The sequence below is a fragment of the Staurois parvus genome, unplaced genomic scaffold (assembly GCF_062004578.1).
Source record: "Staurois parvus isolate SC_StPar_1 unplaced genomic scaffold, SC_StPar_1.0 ptg001719l, whole genome shotgun sequence".
Classification (NCBI taxonomy): Eukaryota; Metazoa; Chordata; class Amphibia; order Anura; family Ranidae; genus Staurois; species Staurois parvus.
In genome coordinates this window covers 325,528-350,570 of record NW_028319515.1, presented here as the reverse complement: position 1 = coordinate 350,570, position 25,043 = coordinate 325,528, and the positions used below count along the sequence as shown (strand labels likewise).

Here is a 25,043-nt window from a genome sequence, read left to right as displayed (position 1 = left end):
GGCTGGGAGAACTAGGCCACAAACTGAAGTCACTATATGTAATGTTCACAACTATGTGTAGGCAGATAGCTGAGGTGGCAAACTGTCAGTATTCACTGGATTAGTGGGTGCATGGGTCTCTCACCCGGTCAGAGTAGTCCATCTGTTTTTCTCTGCAAACAGGGTCAGTCCATGGACTCTCTGGCTCAGACTCGGCGTCAGGTTGGCCTGCTGGGCAGCATGGCAGACCGGATGTTCAGTAGGCTCTTTCAGCTCTTCCTCTCTCTCCAACCCTGGCTAAGCGGCCAAGTTCAGCACTTTAGCCATCAGCACACCTTCTTCGCCTTCTGTCTCTCCCCGCACTCTCCTGACCAATCTCCCGGGCATTTGATATTTAAATGCCGCCGCCCACACGCTACTATTCCAGGGAAATGTAGTTCCTGACTGCCCTGCTCACCAGCTGAGTTCTGTTATTTAGCATACTAGTCCCAGAGGGATGTTCTGTCCATGTGAGTGACCCTGAATTGCAGGCCACCATCATCTAATGTCCATTTTAATGTATTGCAAGTAATAACATTTCAATGGGTTCCACAAATGACAGGTAGAAAATGTACTTCAAAAAAAATAAAATAAACTGCCAACTGTTCTCATGGGAAACACAGACATAGCTGAGTATGTTCTGGAGGAGGAAGGAGGACGTTACCACGACCCATGGCTGAGCTTTATATGTACATAATGGGAAGGATAACTATGGATGGTTGGAGATCGTTGGGACAGAGCAGTAATATGTCCATGTTTAATGCACTTTTATCATTTCTTCCAATTTTTCCAGGGAAACCAACTCCAGAGAAAGAAGAGGTGTCACCCAGCCACTCGTCCTCTCTGGTTCTGATTGAGAACATCCAGGACAGACACACTCCTCAGATGTTCAACCTCCTGGTGGAGAATATCAGTGACAGATCCATGGACACGGACTTCTACATAGAGAGGATTCCGGAGATCCAATCTGCCGTCATCACCTTCACATGTGATATAGGTCAGACACCCAACAAAGACAACGATTTATGAACAACTCCATAACAACGAATCAAATTCCATGTTTTATCTTAGAGTTCTTCTTAGAGAGCAGAAGATGACATGTGATTGGTTGGTTTGGGCTGTGGAAATATTTCTCTTTTTCCTCCATTTTACATTAATCAGTGACTTGATGTGAGGGAAGTTGCAGGGCCAACATTTGGAGAAGGACCCTCCTGTGAACTGCTCACTAATTCTTTAACACGCTAGACAGTCTTGTGAAGGCGTCCAACCCTAACAGGCCTTACCTTGTGCGGCCGATGTTTGCACCATTATGGGGGTAAAATAAATAGAATAATTGCACATATGAACTGCACTCCACAGATTGGGAATCACTATTGACGTATCGCTACCACCGACATCCAACCAGTACCAAACCAGGCAGGAGGCATGCATGTATATAGATGGGAGGGTGATGGCTTTTATCCATTTTATGATGCCCATCAGGTCCAGTAACGGGACCTCTCCGAGGCTTCAGACAGCAACTTTCAGGGCCGATTCGTACCGGAACATGCTCCTTCCCGTGTGTTTCCTACATGTTCCCATGTGGTCCAGTGTTGCAGCCCATTCATTTGAATGGGCTACAAAATGCACTGGAATGTGGAAAAAGTACTGCAAGAGCTACTTGTTCAGCACACACTGCACCAAATTGCATGGAACTACCGTACCATAATGCACTGCATTTGTGAGATGCATTTGGGGCACCATTAACAATTCATTGGCCCCCACACACTGTGTTTTGGTGTGCACTGGCCCTCAGGCTAGATGGAGAAACTGAGCAAAATGTAAAAATGCACATCAGGACAAAATAGAATACAAAACATAGTCAGTACATCTCCCCAGTACATACACTTTTCCCTTTTTTTTTTAAACCCTTGGCACTGGCACCTCGCAGCCCTTTTAGGGGGTTTCAGATGCCGGGAGGCGGGATTTCTGATCATGTGACCAGATGTCACATGATCAAAAAGCTCCTGCATAAATATTGTTTTATTACGGACAGTGAACTACCACATTATGGCCATTAGATGGAGCTGGGGAGCAAAGGAAATACATACATCTTTGTAATAAGAGATACAATGTAACAATTCTAGAGAACACTAGAGGGAATTATCACATAAATGTAACCCAATAGTTCCATGATCTTTAAGTAAATGCCAGAATACTAGGGCTGGGTTGGGAATATACGTGTATCTATGTATTCACTGGGATGTGGTGTCTCTATTCACAGATATTGCAGATTTCATTGAAAAATTCTCCAGTAGCCCAAGAATAAAAAAGCATAAACTAACAGCGAGGAGTCTGGAAGAAACCAGAAGTGTCCGAGTGGAGGGGATCCCCCCCAATACCCCGGAGGACATGGTCACACTTTACTTCGAGAGTAAAAGGAACAGAGGAGGGAGTGTAGAAGATGTGGAGATGTTATCGGATGAAAGAGCCGCGTTGGTCACATTTCACCAGGCAGGAGGTGAGAGGTATAGAGGTTGAGGGCGCTGGGGGTGGGGGATGGTAATGTCTGGGGCAGGAGGGGGTAGACCTGATACTGTATATTGTCACGCTCAGGGCCAGGACAAGTGGTGGGTGGGAGGGGCGGCTGCTCAGGGCGCAATGGTTTGCTGGGTCTCCAAGCTTTCTAAGCAAAGGGCCAGTTTGCTGTCCTTCAGACTTTAGGGGGGCCAGACTGTGGCCATCGGGAGTAGAAAATGTCCCAGCATTAGTAAACAATGCTCCATCATCGGTGCCATTGCGCCCCATCATTGGTGTTGTTGGGAGGAATAGTGCCCCATCGTTGGTGTCATTGGGAGGATTTGTGCTCAATCTTTGTTGTCATTGGGAGGAATTGTGCTCCTTCGTTGGTGACAGTGGGGGGAATTATGCCCCATTGTTGATACCAATGGATGAAATATTGCCCCAAGGACTGGATAAAAGCAAGCAAATAGCCCCAGTTTGGAGACTCCTACAACAGAGCAGTCATTCTCAACATTTCTGCTCCAGAAAAAAGTCCCTTACTTTGGTTGACACCCTTTCAGACAGCAAAAAATATCATTGGCATTAGAGATGAGCGAATCGAACATGGCGAAGTGGAATTCGTTTTGAATATTGGGAAATATTCGATTCGCGACGAATCCGAAGATTAGCCAACTTTGGATGCGCGAATCAAAATTTTCCCAAAAATGGCGGCGACATGTGTGGCGACGGAGCGGGGATCTCTGGGAAGGCGCGCAGACAAGGCGCGCTGACCCATAATGCATTCATTCATGACATGTGATCGCATTAGCCAATCAGCAGCCAGCCAGCCAGCACTGTGTAATGGTCGAGCTATAAATTGCGGCCATCTTAGAATTCTCCATTAGCCTCCGGTCATTCAAGAGAGACAGACCTCTCTGTATTAGGGACAGAGTTAGGGCCAAAGAGACTTTAGGGCCACAGAATCGTTACTTAGGGACACAGAATTGTTACTCAGGGACACAGAATTGTTACTCAGGGACACACAACTGTTACTCAGGGACACACAACTGTTACTCGGACATACACAGAATTGTTACTGAGGGACACAGAATTGTTACTGAGGGACACAGAATTGTTACTGAGGGACACAGAATTGTTACTCAGGGACACAGAACTGTTACTCAGGGACACAGAACTGTTACTCAGGGACACAGAATTGTTACTCAGGGACACAGAACTGTTACTCAGGGACACAGAATTGTTACTCAGGGACAGACACAGAATTGTTACTGAGGGACACAGAATTGTTACTGAGGGACACAGAATTGTTACTGAGGGACACAGAATTGTTACTGAGGGACACAGAATTGTTACTCAGGGACACAGAACTGTTACTCAGGGACAGACACAGTAACAATTCTGTGTCCCTCAGTAACAATTCTGTGTCCCTCAGTAACAATTCTGTGTCCCTCAGTAACAATTCTGAGGGACACAGAATTGTTACTGAGGGACACAGAATTGTTACTCAGGGACAGACACAGAATTGTTACTGAGGGACACAGAATTGTTACTGAGGGACACAGAATTGTTACTGAGGGACACAGAATTGTTACTGAGGGACACAGAACTGTTACTCAGGGACACAGAACTGTTACTCAGGGACACAGAATTGTTACTCAGGGACAGACACAGAATTGTTACTGAGGGACACAGAATTGTTCCTGAGGGACACAGAATTGTTACTGAGGGACACAGAATTGTTACTCAGGGACAGACACAGAATTGTTACTGAGGGACACAGAATTGTTACTGAGGGACACAGAATTGTTACTGAGGGACACAGAATTGTTACTGAGGGACAGACACAGAATTGTTACTCAGGGACACAGAATTGTTACTCAGGGACACAGAATTGTTACTCAGGGACACAGAATTGTTACTCAGGGACAGACACAGAATTGTTACTCAGGGACACAGAATTGTTACTCAGGGACAGACACAGAATTGTTACTGAGGGACACAGAATCGTTACTGAGGGACACAGAATCGTTACTCAGGGACACAGAATTGTTACTCAGGGACACAGAACTGTTACTCAGGGACAGCCGAGGGAGGGGTCGAGGCAGCACTAGTCGCAGCCAGAGGCCAGTGCCCCCGGTGTCATCCAGCGGTCGTGTCTCCACCGACAACCCTGCTGTCATCGATTGGTTGGCTCGGTCGTCTTCCTCTTCCCAGGTCACCTCTGACACCTACAGCCAACGGTCGGTGGGTACGTCAGACACAACTGTTAGTTGGCATGGCCCGGGAGCAAGCCCACTGAAATCACGTGTCCTCTACCTGCCCCTGTCCTTTGCTGTTCCCTCACCAAGCGAAGTATCGCATGCTGTGGGCTCAGCCCCACTGTACAGTGAGGAAGAGCTAACAGAGGGCGGTCAGGAACGGGGGGAGACATCCGCCTCTTCAGCAGCCAGGCGAAGAAGTACTGGCGAGGAGAGTGGCTCGGTAGCCGGTCTAGAGACAGGTCTGTCTCCCGACCCACACGCAGCCGAGGGGGCTAGTAGTGAGGCGGAGACCCTAATTGATGATGATGAGGCTGATCGCACTTGGCAGCCTCGTCGTCATCAGGCTATTGCTTCCGCATCATCAGGAGAAGAGGGTGCCAGCTTGGCAGCGAGCAAAACAGTCCGTGGGTTGCCTAGGAGGCAGCAGGGTCGCAGCAGTGTCAGTGGAGGCAAACGGCCACGGAGTAGAGCACCAGCTCCACTGCAGCCTACCACCACGGCCAGTAGTGGTGCCGGTGTGCACGGAGGAAGTAGCAGTCAGCCAGTGAGGAGTAGCGGGGGCAAAGTTTCCTACTCGGCGGTGTGGCAATTTTTCGTCAAGCCGCCCGAGGATGTAAACGTAGCCGTATGTCGAATATGTGGCCAGAAAGTCAAGCGTGGCCAGGGGGCCCATGTCTCCATCGCCACACTCTGCCATGTGCCACTTTCAGGTCTCCTCACACTGCTGGTGGGTTCCATTTTGTCATAGGGTGCTGGCAGATTACGGGCCTCCCATTGCTGCTGCCAGGCCCGTAATCTGTCATGGGCCCCTGTACCGCCTCCTCATGCTGCTGCCAGGCCCGTAATCTGTCATGGGTCCCTGTACGGCCTCATATTGCTGCTGTCTCCATCGCCACACTCTGCCATGTGCCACTTTCAGGTCTCCTCACACTGCTGGTGGGTTCCATTTTGTCATAGGGTGCTGGCAGATTACGGGCCTCCCATTGCTGCTGCCAGGCCCGTAATCTGTCATGGGCCCCTGTACCGCCTCCTCATGCTGCTGCCAGGTCCAGAGTGTGTCATGGGTCCCTGTACGGCCTCCCATTGCTGCTGTCTCCATCGCCACACTCTGCCATGTGCCACTTTCAGGTCTCCTCACACTGCTGGTGGGTTCCATTTTGTCATAGGGTGCTGGCAGATTACGGGCCTCCCATTGCTGCTGCCAGGCCCGTAATCTGTCATGGGCCCCTGTACCGCCTCCTCATGCTGCTGCCAGGTCCAGAGTGTGTCATGGGTCCCTGTACGGCCTCCCATTGCTGCTGTCTCCATCGCCACACTCTGCAATGTGCCACTTTCAGGTCTCCTCACACTGATGGTGGGTTCCATTTTGTCATAGGGTGCTGGCAGATTACGGGCCTCCCATTGCTGCTGCCAGGCCCGTAATCTGCCATGGGCCCCTGTACCGCCTCCTCATGCTGCTGCCAGGTCCAGAGTGTGTCATGGGTCCCTGTACGGCCTCCCATTGCTGCTGTCTCCATCGCCACACTCTGCCATGTGCCACTTTCAGGTCTCCTCACACTGCTGGTGGGTTCCATTTTGTCATAGGGTGCTGGCAGATTACGGGCCTCCCATTGCTGCTGCCAGGCCCGTAATCTGCCATGGGCCCCTGTACCGCCTCCTCATGCTGCTGCCAGGCCCGTAATCTGTCATGGGTCCCTGTACGGCCTCCCATTGCTGCTGTCTCCATCGCCACACTCTGCCATGTGCCACTTTCAGGTCTCCTCACACTGCTGGTGGGTTCCATTTTGTCATAGGGTGCTGGCAGATTACGGGCCTCCCATTGCTGCTGCCAGGCCCGTAATCTGTCATGGGCCCCTGTACCGCCTCCTCATGCTGCTGCCAGGCCCGTAATCTGTCATGGGTCCCTGTACGGCCTCATATTGCTGCTGTCTCCATCGCCACACTCTGCCATGTGCCACTTTCAGGTCTCCTCACACTGCTGGTGGGTTCCATTTTGTCATAGGGTGCTGGCAGATTATGGGCCTCCCATTGCTGCTGCCAGGCCCGTAATCTGTCATGGGCCCCTGTACCGCCTCCTCATGCTGCTGCCAGGTCCAGAGTGTGTCATGGGTCCCTGTACGGCCTCCCATTGCTGCTGTCTCCATCGCCACACTCTGCCATGTGCCACTTTCAGGTCTCCTCACACTGCTGGTGGGTTCCATTTTGTCATAGGGTGCTGGCAGATTACGGGCCTCCCATTGCTGCTGCCAGGCCCGTAATCTGTCATGGGCCCTGTACCGCCTCCTCATGCTGCTGCCAGGTCCAGAGTGTGTCATGGGTCCCTGTACGGCCTCCCATTGCTGCTGTCTCCATCGCCACACTCTGCCATGTGCCACTTTCAGGTCTCCTCACACTGCTGGTGGGTTCCATTTTGTCATAGGGTGCTGGCAGATTACGGGCCTCCCATTGCTGCTGCCAGGCCCCTAATCTGCCATGGGCCCCCGTACCGCCTCCTCATGCTGCTGCCAGGTCCAGAGTGTCTCATGGGTCCCTGTACGGCCTCCCATTGCTGCTGTCTCCATCGCCACACTCTGCCATGTGCCACTTTCAGGTCTTCTCACACTGCTGGTGGGTTCCATTTTGTCATAGGGTGCTGGCAGATTACGGGCCTCCCATTGCTGCTGCCAGGCCCGTAATCTGCCATGGGCCCCCGTACCGCCTCCTCATGCTGCTGCCAGGCCCGTAATCTGTCATGGGTCCCTGTACGGCCTCCCATTGCTGCTGTCTCCATCGCCACACTCTGCCATGTGCCACTTTCAGGTCTCCTCACACTGCTGGTGGGTTCCATTTTGTCATAGGGTGCTGGCAGATTACGGGCCTCCCATTGCTGCTGCCAGTCCCGTAATCTGTCATGGGCCCCTGTACCGCCTCCTCATGCTGCTGCCAGGCCCGTAATCTGTCATGGGTCCCTGTACGGCCTCCCATTGCTGCTGTCTCCATCGCCACACTCTGCCATGTGCCACTTTCAGGTCTCCTCACACTGCTGGTGGGTTCCATTTTGTCATAGGGTGCTGGCAGATTATGGGCCTCCCATTGCTGCTGCCAGGCCCGTAATCTGTCATGGGCCCCTGTACCACCTCCTCATGCTGCTGCCAGGTCCAGAGTGTGTCATGGGTCCCTGTACGGCCTCCCATTGCTGCTGTCTCCATCGCCACACTCTGCCATGTGCCACTTTCAGGTCTCCTCACACTGATGGTGGGTTCCATTTTGTCATAGGGTGCTGGCAGATTACGGGCCTCCCATTGCTGCTGCCAGGCCCGTAATCTGCCATGGGCCCCTGTACCGCCTCCTCATGCTGCTGCCAGGTCCAGAGTGTGTCATGGGTCCCTGTACGGCCTCCCATTGCTGCTGTCTCCATCGCCACACTCTGCCATGTGCCACTTTCAGGTCTCCTCACACTGCTGGTGGGTTCCATTTTGTCATAGGGTGCTGGCAGATTACGGGCCTCCCATTGCTGCTGCCAGGCCCGTAATCTGCCATGGGCCCCTGTACCGCCTCCTCATGCTGCTGCCAGGCCCGTAATCTGTCATGGGTCCCTGTACGGCCTCCCATTGCTGCTGTCTCCATCGCCACACTCTGCCATGTGCCACTTTCAGGTCTCCTCACACTGCTGGTGGGTTCCATTTTGTCATAGGGTGCTGGCAGATTACGGGCCTCCCATTGCTGCTGCCAGGCCCGTAATCTGTCATGGGCCCCTGTACCGCCTCCTCATGCTGCTGCCAGGCCCGTAATCTGTCATGGGTCCCTGTACGGCCTCATATTGCTGCTGTCTCCATCGCCACACTCTGCCATGTGCCACTTTCAGGTCTCCTCACACTGCTGGTGGGTTCCATTTTGTCATAGGGTGCTGGCAGATTATGGGCCTCCCATTGCTGCTGCCAGGCCCGTAATCTGTCATGGGCCCCTGTACCGCCTCCTCATGCTGCTGCCAGGTCCAGAGTGTGTCATGGGTCCCTGTACGGCCTCCCATTGCTGCTGTCTCCATCGCCACACTCTGCCATGTGCCACTTTCAGGTCTCCTCACACTGCTGGTGGGTTCCATTTTGTCATAGGGTGCTGGCAGATTACGGGCCTCCCATTGCTGCTGCCAGGCCCGTAATCTGTCATGGGCCCTGTACCGCCTCCTCATGCTGCTGCCAGGTCCAGAGTGTGTCATGGGTCCCTGTACGGCCTCCCATTGCTGCTGTCTCCATCGCCACACTCTGCCATGTGCCACTTTCAGGTCTCCTCACACTGCTGGTGGGTTCCATTTTGTCATAGGGTGCTGTATGGCCTCCCATTGCTGCTGCCAGGCCCCTAATCTGCCATGGGCCCCCGTACCGCCTCCTCATGCTGCTGCCAGGCCTGTAATCTGTCATGGGCCCCTGTACCGCCTCCTCATGCTGCTGCCAGGTCCAGAGTGTGTCATGGGTCCCTGTACGGCCTCCCATTGCTGCTGTCTCCATCGCCACACTCTGCCATGTGCCACTTTCAGGTCTCCTCTCACTGCTGGTGGGTTCCATTTTGTCATAGGGTGCTGTATGGCCTCCCATTGCTGCTGCCAGGCCCCTAATCTGCCATGGGCCCCCGTACCGCCTCCTCATGCTGCTGCCAGGCCCGTAATCTGTCATGGGCCCCTGTGCCGCCTCCTCATGCTGCTGCCAGGTCCAGAGTGTGTCATGGGTCCCTGTACGGCCTCCCATTGCTGCTGTCTCCATCGCCACACTCTGCCATGTGCCACTTTCAGGTCTCCTCACACTGCTGGTGGGTTCCATTTTGTCATAGGGTGCTGTATGGCCTCCCATTGCTGCTGCCAGGCCCCTAATCTGCCATGGGCCCCCGTACCGCCTCCTCATGCTGCTGCCAGGCCCGTAATCTGTCATGGGCCCCTGTACCGCCTCCTCATGCTGCTGCCAGGTCCAGAGTGTGTCATGGGTCCCTGTACCGCCTCCCATTGCTGCTGCCAGGCCCCTAATCTGCCATGGGCCCCCGTACCGCCTCCTCATGCTGCTGCCAGGCCCGTAATCTGTCATGGGCCCCTGTACCGCCTCCTCATGCTGCTGCCAGGTCCAGAGTGTGTCATGGGTCCCTGTACGGCCTCCCATTGCTGCTGTCTCCATCGCCACACTCTGCCATGTGCCACTTTCAGGTCTCCTCACACTGCTGGTGGGTTCCATTTTGTCATAGGGTGCTGGCAGATTACGGGCCTCCCATTGCTGCTGCCAGGCCCGTAATCTGCCATGGGCCCCTGTACCGCCTCCTCATGCTGCTGCCAGGTCCAGAGTGTGTCATGGGTCCCTGTACGGCCTCCCATTGCTGCTGTCTCCATCGCCACACTGTGCCATGTGCCACTTTCAGGTCTCCTCACACTGTTGGTGGGTTCCATTTTGTCATAGGGTGCTGGCAGATTACGGGCCTCCCATTGCTGCTGCCAGGCCCCTAATCTGCCATGGGCCCCCGTACCACCTCCTCATGCTGCTGCCAGGTCCAGAGTGTCTCATGGGTCCCTGTACGGCCTCCCATTGCTGCTGTCTCCATCGCCACACTCTGCCATGTGCCACTTTCAGGTCTCCTCACACTGCTGGTGGGTTCCATTTTGTCATAGGGTGCTGGCAGATTACGGGCCTCCCATTGCTGCTGCCGGGCCCGTAATCTGCCATGGGCCCCCGTACCGCCTCCTCATGCTGCTGCCAGGTCCAGAGTGTCTCATGGGTCCCTGTACGGCCTCCCATTGCTGCTGTCTCCATCGCCACACTCTGCCATGTGCCACTTTCAGGTCTCCTCACACTGCTGGTGGGTTCCATTTTGTCATAGGGTGCTGTATGGCCTCCCATTGCTGCTGCCAGGCCCCTAATCTGCCATTGGCCCCCGTACCGCCTCCTCATGCTGCTGCCAGGCCTGTAATCTGTCATGGGCCCCTGTACCGCCTCCTCATGCTGCTGCCAGGTCCAGAGTGTGTCATGGGTCCCTGTACGGCCTCCCATTGCTGCTGTCTCCATCGCCACACTCTGCCATGTGCCACTTTCAGGTCTCCTCTCACTGCTGGTGGGTTCCATTTTGTCATAGGGTGCTGTATGGCCTCCCATTGCTGCTGCCAGGCCCCTAATCTGCCATGGGCCCCCGTACCGCCTCCTCATGCTGCTGCCAGGCCCGTAATCTGTCATGGGCCCCTGTACCGCCTCCTCATGCTGCTGCCAGGTCCAGAGTGTGTCATGGGTCCCTGTACGGCCTCCCATTGCTGCTGTCTCCATCGCCACACTCTGCCATGTGCCACTTTCAGGTCTCCTCACACTGCTGGTGGGTTCCATTTTGTCATAGGGTGCTGTATGGCCTCCCATTGCTGCTGCCAGGCCCCTAATCTGCCATGGGCCCCCGTACCGCCTCCTCATGCTGCTGCCAGGCCCGTAATCTGTCATGGGCCCCTGTACCGCCTCCTCATGCTGCTGCCAGGTCCAGAGTGTGTCATGGGTCCCTGTACCGCCTCCCATTGCTGCTGCCAGGCCCCTAATCTGCCATGGGCCCCCGTACCGCCTCCTCATGCTGCTGCCAGGCCCGTAATCTGTCATGGGCCCCTGTACCGCCTCCTCATGCTGCTGCCAGGTCCAGAGTGTGTCATGGGTCCCTGTACGGCCTCCCATTGCTGCTGTCTCCATCGCCACACTCTGCCATGTGCCACTTTCAGGTCTCCTCACACTGCTGGTGGGTTCCATTTTGTCATAGGGTGCTGGCAGATTACGGGCCTCCCATTGCTGCTGCCGGGCCCGTAATCTGCCATGGGCCCCTGTACCGCCTCCTCATGCTGCTGCCAGGTCCAGAGTGTGTCATGGGTCCCTGTACGGCCTCCCATTGCTGCTGTCTCCATCGCCACACTCTGCCATGTGCCACTTTCAGGTCTCCTCACACTGCTGGTGGGTTCCATTTTGTCATAGGGTGCTGGCAGATTACGGGCCTCCCATTGCTGCTGCCAGGCCCGTAATCTGCCATGGGCCCCTGTACCGCCTCCTCATGCTGCTGCCAGGTCCAGAGTGTGTCATGGGTCCCTGTACCGCCTCCCATTGCTGCTGCCAGGCCCCTAATCTGCCATGGGCCCCCGTACCGCCTCCTCATGCTGCTGCCAGGCCCGTAATCTGTCATGGGCCCCTGTACCGCCCCCTCATGCTGCTGCCAGGTCCAGAGTGTGTCATGGGTCCCTGTACGTCCTCCCATTGCTGCTGTCTCCATCGCCACACTCTGCCATGTGCCACTTTCAGGTCTCCTCACACTGCTGGTGGGTTCCATTTTGTCATAGGGTGCTGGCAGATTACGGGCCTCCCATTGCTGCTGCCAGGCCCGTAATCTGCCATGGGCCCCCGTACCGACTCCTCATGCTGCTGCCAGGTCCAGAGTGTGTCATGGGTCCCTGTACCGCCTCCCATTGCTGCTGCCAGGCCCCTAATCTGCCATGGGCCCCCGTACCGCCTCCTCATGCTGCTGCCAGGCCCGTAATCTGTCATGGGCCCCTGTACCGCCTCCTCATGCTGCTGCCAGGTCCAGAGTGTGTCATGGGTCCCTGTACGTCCTCCCATTGCTGCTGTCTCCATCGCCACACTCTGCCATGTGCCACTTTCAGGTCTCCTCACACTGCTGGTGGGTTCCATTTTGTCATAGGGTGCTGGCAGATTACGGGCCTCCCATTGCTGCTGCCAGGCCCGTAATCTGCCATGGGCCCCCGTACCGACTCCTCATGCTGCTGCCAGGCCCGTAATCTGTCATGGGCCCCTGTACCGCCTCCTCATGCTGCTGCCAGGTCCAGAGTGTGTCATGGGTCCCTGTACGGCCTCCCATTGCTGCTGTCTCCATCGCCACACTCTGCCATGTGCCACTTTCAGGTCTCCTCACACTGCTGGTGGGTTCCATTTTGTCATAGGGTGCTGTATGGCCTCCCATTGCTGCTGCCTCCACCGCCACACTGTGGCTCCACACTCTGGTTTAGGCCCCGTGACTGCCCAAATGAGTTAAGTGTGCGGTGATTCTAAGATCGACGGCACTCATCTGCATGTCATACTGACTGACAGTATTATTTCTCTTCCCCAGCAGACTCCAAGGGCATTTAAATTAAAGGTACAGTGTTCTGCACTAATATAAAGGCTCTCTGAAGCCTAGAAACACCCTTTTTATAAGTTAAATTCGCAGCGAATATATTCGACTCGAATCTAATTTATTCCTCGAATTCGCCGAATCAGCCGAATCGAATTTTTGAATACTTCGCTCATCTCTAATTGGCATCATGAAGCTGGATCTGTCAGGTCTCATTGGACCCGGAACTAGGCAGGCATCATGGAATGTGAGTTTAATCAGCCAAAGTTCATGGAACCCCTAGCAGCCTCTCAAGGAGCCCTAGTTGAGAATGACTGATATGAAATAATAATCGTATTATATGTGTTGCCAAGAGGGCTAACACTACTTCTGATGTATCCCTGATTATTGCTGCCTCTCTTATTCTCTAACAAGCATTTTATTTCTTTTTATTGCAGTTCTGAGGACGGTGATGACAAAGCAGCACATGCTAAACAAAAAGACAATATCCGTGTACCCATATTACCCATCCATTGGTCATTGCTTGTATGGGAAGGAAGGCCCTCATATGGAAATACCTGATTCCGTAGAAATCCCCATCAGTCCACATATACTGGCATTCATTTTGAACGATGAACAGATAAAACTAAATGTTGAAAAAGAAATGTCAGATGTTTACTGTGATATCACTTGGCCAAATGTAGACCACCCCACTCCTGTCATCAAACTGTCTTTACCCAGGAACCTCTCCATTCATCTCCGAACCTTGGCAAAGATAGTTCCATCATGGAGCGATAACGTCCACAAAAAGTTTAAACCTTTTATTTTGAAGTATAAGGCTGCAGAGTGTGACCTGAAGCCACCGGTGTGGGAAGAGATCAAAGAAAAGATGTCTAGCGCATCATATGATGGAGTCCTCATAAAACCCGACTTAGTTGCAGAGAAGGCTTTCATTGTGGGTATTTTAGAAGATGTTACAAAGATTGAGCCAATGTTTAGAAAACTGGTAGAAGAAGCCACTAAACAACTCAGCAGAGTGGAAGAGCATGTGCCTCTTAGACCTGAAGCTTATAAATTAATGTTCGCACATGGTCTGGAGAAAAACATCCTGAAAGATTGTCCACATGTGCAGATTAGTTATGATGGAACTTCTAAGGGAGTTAAACTTTACGGACCAAGAGATGAAGTTCTCACTGCTAAATCCAAAATTCTAAATATTATGCAAGACCTAAAGTACAAATTCATCCAGCTAGATGCACACATCATCAAGTTTCTGAAGGCAGTGGACAATGAAGAATTGTCATGTAGTCTTCTTATAAAAAACAACATAAAAGCATTTTTTCAGATGAAAGATAATGCAGTCATGTTAACTGGTTACTCCGATAAAGATCTGAGAAATGGTGAAGAAACTGTGAAGAAGGAATTGGTCTGTAAGCGGATTTCTGTTGAGGATAAAAGCATCACTCAGAGTCCGGAGTGGGGAAATCTGAAGAGCTTCCTACAGGAGATGTTTAATATTGATGGGATGAAGGTTTCCATAGAGGAGTTCCCTGTGAGGGATGGAGTTGAAATGGTGATCACTGGTCTTTCCTCACCTGCAGAAGAATCCTACCAGCGAATCCATGACTTTGTGGAGAAGAACACTTTGGTGGAGAAGGACATCAAGCTGAAGTCAGTGGCGGTGTTGCAGTTTATGGAGGAAAAAAGAACGCAGGAATGGAATGAAATAATACGGAATGTGAAGGTTGTGAAGAAACAGAACTTCATCTCCTTGTCTGGCCCAAAGTTCTATGTAGAAGAGGCAAGAAACAGCATAATACAAATTATTTCCAAAATGTATTCTGACACCTTATACATTGATAAGCCCGGGGTCAAAAAATCCTTTTTTGAAAATGAAGATATGTATGTTACTACAGTATGGAACAATCACAAATGTGTGATACAACTACAGAAGGAGGTCGATGACAGAATTTCCAATCGAAATGAGCTCCATTGCCAAGTCAGCCTCCAGAATGGAGCCACAATGGTTATATATAAAGGTGATCTGTGCCAACACAATGCTGATGTCATCATAATTGCCTCTAATAAGAATTTAAAGCCAACTGGGGGATCAGCGCTGGCTTTGGTGAAAGCAGCAGGACCCAGTCTTCAGAAAGAATGTGAACACATTGTTCAAAAGGAAGGAGAGCTGGAGCCGGGAGAGTGTGTCATAACAGATGTGAGTAATTTATCATGTAAGAAGGTAATTCATGCAATTGGTCCAAAACTGGATAAAAAAGAAAATTCAAAATGTGAACGTCTTCTATGGAAAGTGATAACAGAGAGCTTGGTGATGGCTGCAGATAATGGTCAAAGCTCTGTTGCACTTTCTGTTGGTGATTTCATTATTTCTGGGTGTCCTTTGGACCGTTGTGCCCAAAACATTGTAAAATCCATAAAATCATACACAGAAAGCCAAGAAAGCGTCAACACCATCAAAAACATCCATCTCGTAGACAGTGATGAAGGCATTCTAAAGACTATCACTGAAATAGTGAATGAAGAGTTTGAAGGAAAACATGTCCAAGTTCCTTCGAAACATGGCATGAAAATCCAGAAGAAGAAGAAGAAGAAGAGGGAGGAAATTATGAACAAAGTCAATGATCAAATGGTGACCACCAAGGAAGGGTTGAACATCAATATAAAACAAGGAAATATTGAAGATGCGACGGTAAGTTCTATTCAGTTCAGGTTTTCTCATCATAGTAAACATATAAGGTAACAAAATATTAATCTCTGTAATGATATAGATGGCTGTACGTAGGTTGAACTGTAACTAAATCTTCAATGGGGCCACATTATGTCTGCTGAGGGCCACACCTGATTAAATCCAGTAAAAGATTATGGCACTTTGAAACCTAAAGCTGTTTTCCAGGTATGACAATTTGTACATAGGTAAATTGGTCCAGCTTGGACCAATGTATGTATGTGCCAAACGTATGGGATCCCCGTTGAAGCTGGAAGTCGGTGTATTAGGTTGAATATAAATTTATTTGCATTTTCAAAACAAGAAAAAGGGCAATAACTCTACAACACAAGAGTATGGCAGCATTTGTATCGGTAAAAAAGAGTCAAATGATGACAACAGCATACAGATACATCCTGGGAAGTAGAGGGGCCCCTGTTGGTCACATTGGGTATATATGCCATCTTGGTGCATAAACAAGTAATGGGCCAAGGGCCCAAAGGTGACCAAAGGAAGAAAACATCATTGTGGCGATCGCGGCGTCAGATCGCAGCCCTTCTCATCAAACCTGTGACCAAAGGACTAGCCAATCTAAAACCGCGCTGTCACGTGCGTAACAATGCCACACCCAGCTGCACTCTGCACAACGATTTTCCAGCTAATGGACCAAAATCTGTGTACCTGTAGCCTGCGAGCGATTGTTACTGGGTCAGGTTAATTACGCAATTAACCCATTAACCCTTCACACTGCCACCACCTCCTTTTTGTACAGAGAAAGAGGAAACTCGGCAATATCAGCAATAACACTATGAAGTTTGAATAATTGTTTGTATACACAATGTCACCACAGACAGATGTATGCAGATGTTTTAGAACACACAGTAGTGCTCTTCAGAGACAGGGATTCTTAGTTTGCATTAAAGAGCTTTAGAAACAGTTCAACACTTTCAGAAAGTAAGATTTATTACTAAAAGGTCAAAAGGTTGCAATAAAAACATTTACAGAAAAAGATGTAGCCAATATATATGTATAAATATACAGAGAACAATAACACAACAAAGAGATAACAGAAAGAAGTTTAGGGAGGTAGAGTACTTGCCAAAAGTCCTGGATTAAGCAGCTTTCAAGTTTCAGAGCAAAAGGGCCTTATCTCCCAAAATTGGTTCCGATGTTAAAAGGGAGAATGCTTTAACTTCACTCAACTCAGCTTAGCTTACCTTAACTCTCTGCTCCAAGCATAACAGCTTTTCTAGGATCTCAGCAGGGTGTCTCCTTGAAGCAGAGTACCAATCGCCTCATGTGGGGAGGGAGTTGTGGGCGGAGACCCAAGCTAGAACCAAAATCCCTTGCAGATTATATCATGATCCATAACTTACCCTCGGTGCATGTAGCAGCCTTGCCACTTGTAGTTTAATATGCAGAAGCATCTGCTTAACGTCTAGACATGAAATATGACATACCGGATTGGGACGGTTAAGGAGATATCGTTTTCTGCTCTCCTGTAGATTTCAGCTCCGGGGTGTAAGGTATCAGACAACTTGTATTAAAGTGACTGATCTGAATATATTCCTGGTTTTTATGTAAGTCTTCCATATCTCCAGATATAAAATTATATGGAAAAGGGGATTTATAAATGTGAGTCTACCTAGAATGTCTTTGAAGCTCAGTGAAGGATTGGTTTTATGGCTTTATGATATCCCAGATTGAGAATCTAACAGACATCTGGGCACCAGCTTGGTTGGGATTTATAGCCATGGAGCTCTCCCACTGGGGCCTGTTGGCTTTTGATCTCAGCATACACACACAGACCACATTCCTGAGGGAGGGGGGAAATTGGAGGAGGGAGACTGATTTGGGAGTAGAAATGATACAAGATGGAAGATCCTTAGCAAGATGGATGACCGCGTCCATCTCTGTATGCACAATTGCTACAATCATAACCAGAACCAAGAAGAAAGGGGGGAGATTGGGGAGGGAGGGAGGGAGGGAGGGAGGGAAAGAGAGGGAATGGAGCTAAACTTCCAGAGAAAAAGCTTCATATGAACATGCGTTAAAAAAAAGAACAAACTTATCAAAATCTATCAACAGAGGCAAGTTGCAGTGCTTTCAGGTTAGTGAAGGACAGATCAGCGGCCATTTTGCTACCTGTCATTTTTACCTTTATCACTCCATGTGGATGTTTTGTCTCTGCTTTGTGTATTCAGTAAATGACTACACTAAATACGAATTTCTGGCTCTTGTGGTTGAGCGATCTTCCCTCGGACAAGGGTTCCTCCTTCCACCTACACTGAAGGAAATGCGTATTTGCTCCCCGGCTGATGTTGAATGTTCGCCCTTCACACAGAAATGATCGGTCTAACAATGGAATGTTCGCCCCTCACACAGAAACGTTCGCTCTAACAATGGAATGTTCGTCCCTCACACAGAAATGATCGGTCTAACAATGGAATGTTCGCCCCTCACACAGAAATGATCGGTCTAACAATGGAATGTTCGGTGTAACACTGAGAGACAGAATACAACAACAAATTCAGCAGAAATGCGTCTAACAAATGATGACGGATCTGCATGTTCATGAGGGAAAGAAGGATTTGATCCCCTATCATTCAGCAGGATTTCTGGCTCCCAGGTGTCATACAAAATCAGCAGGGGAACAAATGCGCATTTCCTTCACTGTACCTCATGTGCCACAGAGTGGTGAATTTGTCCTAGGCATCCATCTCTCATGTCAGCATTTCCTCCATCAGCATTGTGTAATTTACGATGTTCACCCAAAGAGTCAAGAAAGGTGTAGAAGAAGACTTCCAGAACCTGGATGTAAGCTGCCGGGCAGCAGAAAAAAATGTTGCAATAAGCTTGCCTGACAGATCCCAGTAATATAGACAACAAGGCCATGGTAGGCATCAGGGATAGAGACACATCGTAGATTTCATCGTATATCTTAAATATCTTTTTCCAAAAAGGTTGGATCAAGTCACACTACCATACGTGCAAATACATCCCCTCGCCATTATGACACCAGCAACTATCTCAAGTCATAGGAAATATACAGTGAGAGAGAGACTGGGTCCCTATGTCACCCGGAGAGCAGTTTGTAGGTTTTTCTCTTGGGCATACCAAGAAATAGAGGATTTATGGGTGAGTGTAAAGCTGTGTGCCAGTCCCCAGGGGAGACCCCATAGCTCAGGTCTGTAGACCATATTTTGGTAAAGGTAGGGAGGGTCCCATGGGTATGAATTACAACAGATTTGTATACAGTGAAAAGGGTTTGATGGGGGGCCTCCAAGAGAAGACACAATTTTTTGAATTTCGTAGTTGGCCTATTCACTAAGGCAAGGAGAAAAGAGAAAAACCAAGGAAAGCGCTCCCCTAGTGTAAAAACGTCTTTTTATTAAGGACAAAACATAAAGTAGTCCATTAGACTCACATTTCCCCGATGTACACAAGCCTGTCACAAAGGGCTGGTTGTCTGTGTCCCTCTGATCCATCCATCCCTGCTGCGTGGTTTTTCAGTGTTCCTCTGTAAGCCGCGTACCGGGGTGGGCACCCCAGGATACAGTGAAGTCACGAACGAGGAAAGCAACTCCAACACCAGCTTTTGCCACAACAGAATTTTACTTAGATGTGGCAAATAAACACAACCACAAATGCTGGGAACATACGATAACTTTACATACACCCAGCCCAAAGGCTGAGACCCTTGTGCTGCACAGCACGGCGCCTTCTGATGGATGAAGGTAGAAAGTGTAGTAATTTACCTACTGGGGGGCACAACTAAGCTGCCACACCTTACCTGTTATTACCCTACAGAGCAGGAATCAGTGTATGGGGGTACGGTATGGACTAGCCTGCGGTGCAGCACAACAGCTTACAATCTTACACAAATCTACAGTATTCCCCCTCCCATAACTGGTCCTGTAGCACGTGCCGGAGTATTCCTTCTGAGCAAAACGCCAGTCTGGCTTGAGTTTGTAGGATTTTATCAGCTCTCCAATGTGAAATGTCACTTTAAGTTGTGGAGTCCTTCCAATAATCAGTAATAACACTTGTGGCCTGACACAAACAGAGACCCTAACAAGCTATAGTCCTGGACTCAGTCTCTAGGCGCCTACACTGAAATGAGGTGCGTGCACAATCAAAACTGACCCGAGACTGCTTTGCATCTGCTGGTGACTCTGAACAGAACAAATGTCTCTCCAACAAGCAAGCGGTATCGCCGTGTATGTTGCTTTGTTCCTCTGCTCTCATCAGCATTCCTGGCAGCAATCTTCCTTTCTCTGAACAGGATCAGGGTCTTGGACATGATCAGCTTCATTTAGCTGCAGCTCTGGTTACTGAAGGATGCCCTCACACCTGGATGCCATCAGATTCTCTGCTCACACGGCTCCTTCATTCACCATCTTTCCAACATGGCTCCTGTCTCTCCTCTTCCTGTTCTCTAAACTCTGAGTGAAAACCCCACCTCTTCATGAATATAGAAATATCTATGCAGTCTGAGGCTGTGTTAGGAAAACAGTGGCATCTTGTGGCTAAACCGCAGAATGTCAGTGCAGAACATTTAATTTACTCCACACAAACAGTGTTCAAACAATGAGAGCTGTTTCCCCATCTCACACCTCCAGCGGCGGACAAAAAGGACTGAGCTGGGGAAAATCCACAGAAGAGGCTGGGGATACTGCAGGAGCCCCTGGGTGTAAAGGCACCCGGTAACTGTGAAATCACCGTCACCTGTGTGTTCTGAACCAGCAGACAATACAAACAGCACAGCACGTGCAAGCTGTGGGACGGTGAGCCTGAAGCAGCAGTGTAGTTTACCAGGCATACTGCAACGTTTCAGAGGGCGTGCTCAGTGTGCTCCTCTACTTCCTAAGTTTGCGAACAGCCTGACACGGCTTGGCTGGGGCCCGCAGGTGATGTCAAGGCAACACTTCGCTCTCCCCAACTCTTCCCCCCGGTGAAGATGGCAGAGTCCTCCTCAAACCAGGGCAGAGGAGTGCAGAAAAATTCAAGGTGTTCTGTGATAGCATCCATGCTGAGCTGGCAACCCCCTGTGGTTACTGCTAGAGATGAGCGAATTTTTCAAAAATTCGATTCGCCTGATTCGCCGAATTTTCCGAAAAAATTCGATTCGATTCGAATTTATTCGCCGCAAATTTTACTTCTAAAAAGGGTTTCTAGGCTTCAGAGAGCCTTTATATTAGTGCAGAACACTGTACCTTTAATTTAAATGCCCTTGGAGTCTGCTGGGGAAGAGAAATAATACTGTCAGTCAGTATGACATGCAGATGAGTGCCGTCGATCTTAGAATCACCGCACACTTCACTCATTTGGGCAGTCACGGGGCCAAAGAAGAAGAAGGAGAAGAAGAAGAATGAAAAGAATGAAAAGAAGAAGAAGAATGAAAAGAAGAAGAAGAAGAGGAAGAAGAATGAAAAGAATGAGAAGAAGAAGAAGAAGAATGAAAAGAAGAAGAATGAAAAGAATGAAAAGAAGAATGAAAAGAATGAAAAGAAGAATGAAAATAAGAAGAAGAATGAAAAGAAGAATGAAAAGAATGAAAAGAAGAATGAAAAGAAGAATGAAAAGAAGAATGAAAATAAGAAGAAGAATGAAAAGAAGAATGAAAAGAATGAAAAGAAGAATGAAAAGAATGACAAGAAGAATGAAAAGAAGAATGAAAATAAGAAGAATGAAAAGAAGAATGAAAAGAATGAAAAGAAGAATGAAAATAAGAAGAAGAATGAAAAGAAGAATGAAAAGAATGAAAAGAAGAATGAAAATAAGAAGAAGAAGAATGAAAATAAGAATAATTCCAGTAAAGCAAAAAGTGTATGTGCAGAGTTCCTCTATTTCTGACAATGAAAAGAATGAAAAGAAGAATGAAAATAAGAAGAAGAATGAAAAGAAGAATGAAAAGAATGAAAAGAAGAATGAAAAGAATGAAAAGAAGAATGAAAATAAGAAGAAGAAGAATGAAAATAAGAATAATTCCAGAAAAGCAAAAAGTGTTTCTGCAGAGTTCCTCTATTTCTGACAGTTCTCTGACAGTTCTTTCACATTTCCAGCGGTTGAAACATTGTATCTATTTGTTTCCTAATAAAAACATCTGTATCCTAAATGGAAACAAATACATACAATGTTTCAACCGCTGGAAATGTGAAAGAACTGTCAGACAGCTGTCAGAAATAGCGGAGCTCTCTGCAGGGACATTTTTGCCGGCTTTTGAAGGGATGAAAACGGCCGATCAGGAAAAATTCGATTCGACCATCCGAAGTTGGCAAAAATTCGGATTCGCCGCGAATCGAATTTTTCCTGAAATTCGAAACGAATTCCACTTCGCCTGATTCGATTCGCTCATCTCTAGTTACTACGCAACCGGGCAGCTTGCCAAGTGACCTGGCAGACAGCGGGGATCACTGTAGCAGTGGAGGATACTACAGTAATTCTCCACTCCCACAGTAATTCCTCAGGTATGGCACATACATACTTCCATTGATCCAAACTCAACCAACATCCATACCTGGAGTTCAGCTTTAAATCCCTAAACCACTGAAGACCACACATGGTTTGCATTAGATGGACTACTCTGTGCGGAAGAGGAGAGGCAAGGAGTATGAAGAGGCGGGACCTCACTAGATGTGCAACAAAACAGAAACTCTGTAAGAAGGTCCGTAGGTGGTATTCTATTATCTTATCTCTGTGCTCTCAGAAAGTATTTTTTTTTATTATTTAAATGTTTTATTAATTTTTCACATCACCATTTTAAATATACAAATGCCAATAAAACAGACAAATTACATTCCACCTATCTATCATAACATTCCCCGCAAATTTCCTTAATTTTGGTGACCTTTTACCCCACCCCTTCCCTATTACCCCCCTCCCTACTACCCTTTGATTATGCACTTTTAACTTCATTCTAAAAATCCTCTTCCTTGATTAATACTGATATTATTCTATATTTATCCCCTTTCACTTCTTTTCCCTATTTCACATATTCTGGGTATGAATCTGACTTTTTAAATTGTACCCACTTTTCCCATCTTGTACGAAAGACCTCCATTTTATCTTCCTCTATATGGCAAAGTTCCTCAACTCTATATATCTTCTCCACTTTTTCTACCCAATCCTTTATTTTCGGTGCCTGTTGTTTCCTCCAAAACTTGGGTATTAGTCCCTTCGCTGCATTCAGATAATACAATAATCCAGTTTTTTTTATATTTCTGAAAGTATTGATGTATAGGAACTACCTTCATGATTATCAGTGGACAATATGTACCATGGGGTCTTGGGGGTTTGGTGCAAAACTACAAGTATGACTAAAATGTGCAAAAATACAGTATTAGAGTCTCTAAAAGGTAGGAGACCTCTCTCAAATACTGTATCTCTATCCTGTGTAGCGCCCTCCTAGATAGCTAGAGGGAGCTAGCTGATTATTTTTCTAGACAGGCTGAGTAGCATCCTGGGCAATAGTCAGCTGGGCCAAATTCAGTCAGGGCTGAGAGGCTCTGCAGATCAGTACCTTGATACTCCCCTGCTCTAGAATCTTGGAAAAGTTTCTAGAAGCAGTGGACAGGGGTGAGGAGGGGCTGGTCTGCATGCTCAAAGGACTTTCCCCAAGCAGGAGACTTGGCATGGGACCAGAGCAGGCCTCAATTATTGAGCCTGCGCAGCTGCAGGAGAGTTCAGGTGGAAGATGTGAGGAAGGCTGAGATGCAGGAGCCTGGGAGGGGGCCCAGTGGGAAGTGCCTAACTACAGGCAGGAAACTGGAAAGGAGGATCGCTCAGCCTTACCACCCCCCAGAGCGAGGGCCAATGGTGTATTTAGGTTTTGTTGCCACAGGCAACACAAAAATTGGCCACCCCCCTCTCTCCCCCGCAGAGAGAGCTTGGCACCAGACCAACAAAACACACACCCCCAACCCCCGAGGAGAGAGACTGACACTGACCAATAACACCCCTGTCTCCTCATGCAAGAGAGCCTTCACTATCATTGCTCCTCATACACCAGATGTCCAACCCCCGGCAAGAGAGAGAAGACACTCACTTTCACAGCTCCGGACATCCCCGGGAATGAGAGTTGGGCTCTACATACACCATCAAGAAGTCTGCAGTCTCTCTCTGTTCCCACCTGGTCCCCATGCTGTGTGCGTCCCTTCTTCCGTCTCTTCTTCCAGGGGGCGACGTTGTCCCCCCTGAAAAATGCCTCCCTAGGCAAATGCCTTGTTTGCCTTGTGGTAAATACGCCCCTGGCGAGGGCCACTTGCAGAGCTAGGAAAGAAGTCAACCCAGCAGTAGGCCTCAAGGAAGCCACCTACCTACACCAGCTCACAGGAGTGAGAGACGGGAGTAAGTAATCCAACACCCCCTGGGCCAGTTAAGGGGAAAAGAGCACTCTAGTGGGAAACTTAATTAGCTCCATACCCGAGGCTGTTCAACTTACTGTGGCAGGTACTGGATCCCCTTTCCCAGGGATTCCCTCAGGCAGCTGAATAAGAGGAGGATTTATGTGGGATCTAGGGGGGGGGTATACTAGGAGAGGCTGGAGAACTCTCCAAGAAGAGAAACCTTTCTATGAACTGGTAGATAGTTACTAAGGAGTTTGTTCGCTGTTCCTTGGGCTTCCCATACACCCCTTACACCATCCAAGTTCAATACCCCTAATAAAACAAAAAATAAACAAGCTCAAGGACCGTTTACTGTCTCCAGAATGCAAGTCTGAGAACATGTGTGTTGCCTGGCTGTGCAGGACTATAGGGGGACCCAAATCTTCAGCAACTCTTAAGAGGGGAGTGCTACACCTGTAATAACTTATCACAAGATGTAACATTATGCAGGACTTCTAATATACGTCCATTCCATATCAAATGTGAGCCAAGGAATATAACGACCCCGAGCCTATATTTATATATACTGTGTACCTCTACACACACACTGTACATGTTTTATGAAAATGTTTCACTATCCTGGATAGCCTACAGTTATGGTCATGTGAAAACATAAATACACCCTTTGTGGAAATTGTTGACTTTTTGTGATAAATATGAGTAGGTAAAGATTGGATCTTTATTCATACAGTGCCTTCAGATAAAACGTGATATACTTGAACAAAAACACTGGAGAAATTCGCCTTTTCTATTATTTATTCAATAACAATATCAATAGCTATAATGGCGTAATGTGGAAAAAGTAAGTACACCCTTGGCCCTTGGTATTGCCACTTTAGCAGAACTTGTTGGCCCCCTGAGAATGTGTGGTGTGATGAAACACGTTGGAGCGGAGCTTGTGCTGACGTCATCATGCCGCCGGAGAAAGTGCTGGCGGAGATGTTAGTTTTATCTTATACAAATCTATGCTTGTGAGTAATTTTTTCGATTTTAAAGCAGTAAACCTGGAGATTCGCACTATGAGGTTTGTTATGTGTTCTCTTGCTGGATACATGTTTTAGGATGAGTGGAGGTGAG

At 48.8% G+C, this 25,043-nt stretch overlaps 1 protein-coding gene across 4 annotated transcripts in view; it reads left to right on the top strand.

Annotated features, from left to right (window-relative positions):
- The window catches only part of LOC149434651 (protein mono-ADP-ribosyltransferase PARP14-like), a 196,616-nt gene that overhangs the window by 59,766 nt on the left and 111,807 nt on the right, over positions 1–25,043 (top strand). For all 4 annotated transcript variants that reach the window (XM_089663563.1, XM_089663562.1, XM_089663561.1 and 1 more), the window contains 3 exons: positions 812–1,015; positions 2,282–2,518; positions 13,313–15,564. In XM_089663563.1, the coding sequence (XP_089519689.1) occupies positions 812–1,015; positions 2,282–2,518; positions 13,313–15,564 (2,693 nt within the window). The remainder of the gene's footprint in view (positions 1–811; positions 1,016–2,281; positions 2,519–13,312; positions 15,565–25,043) is intronic.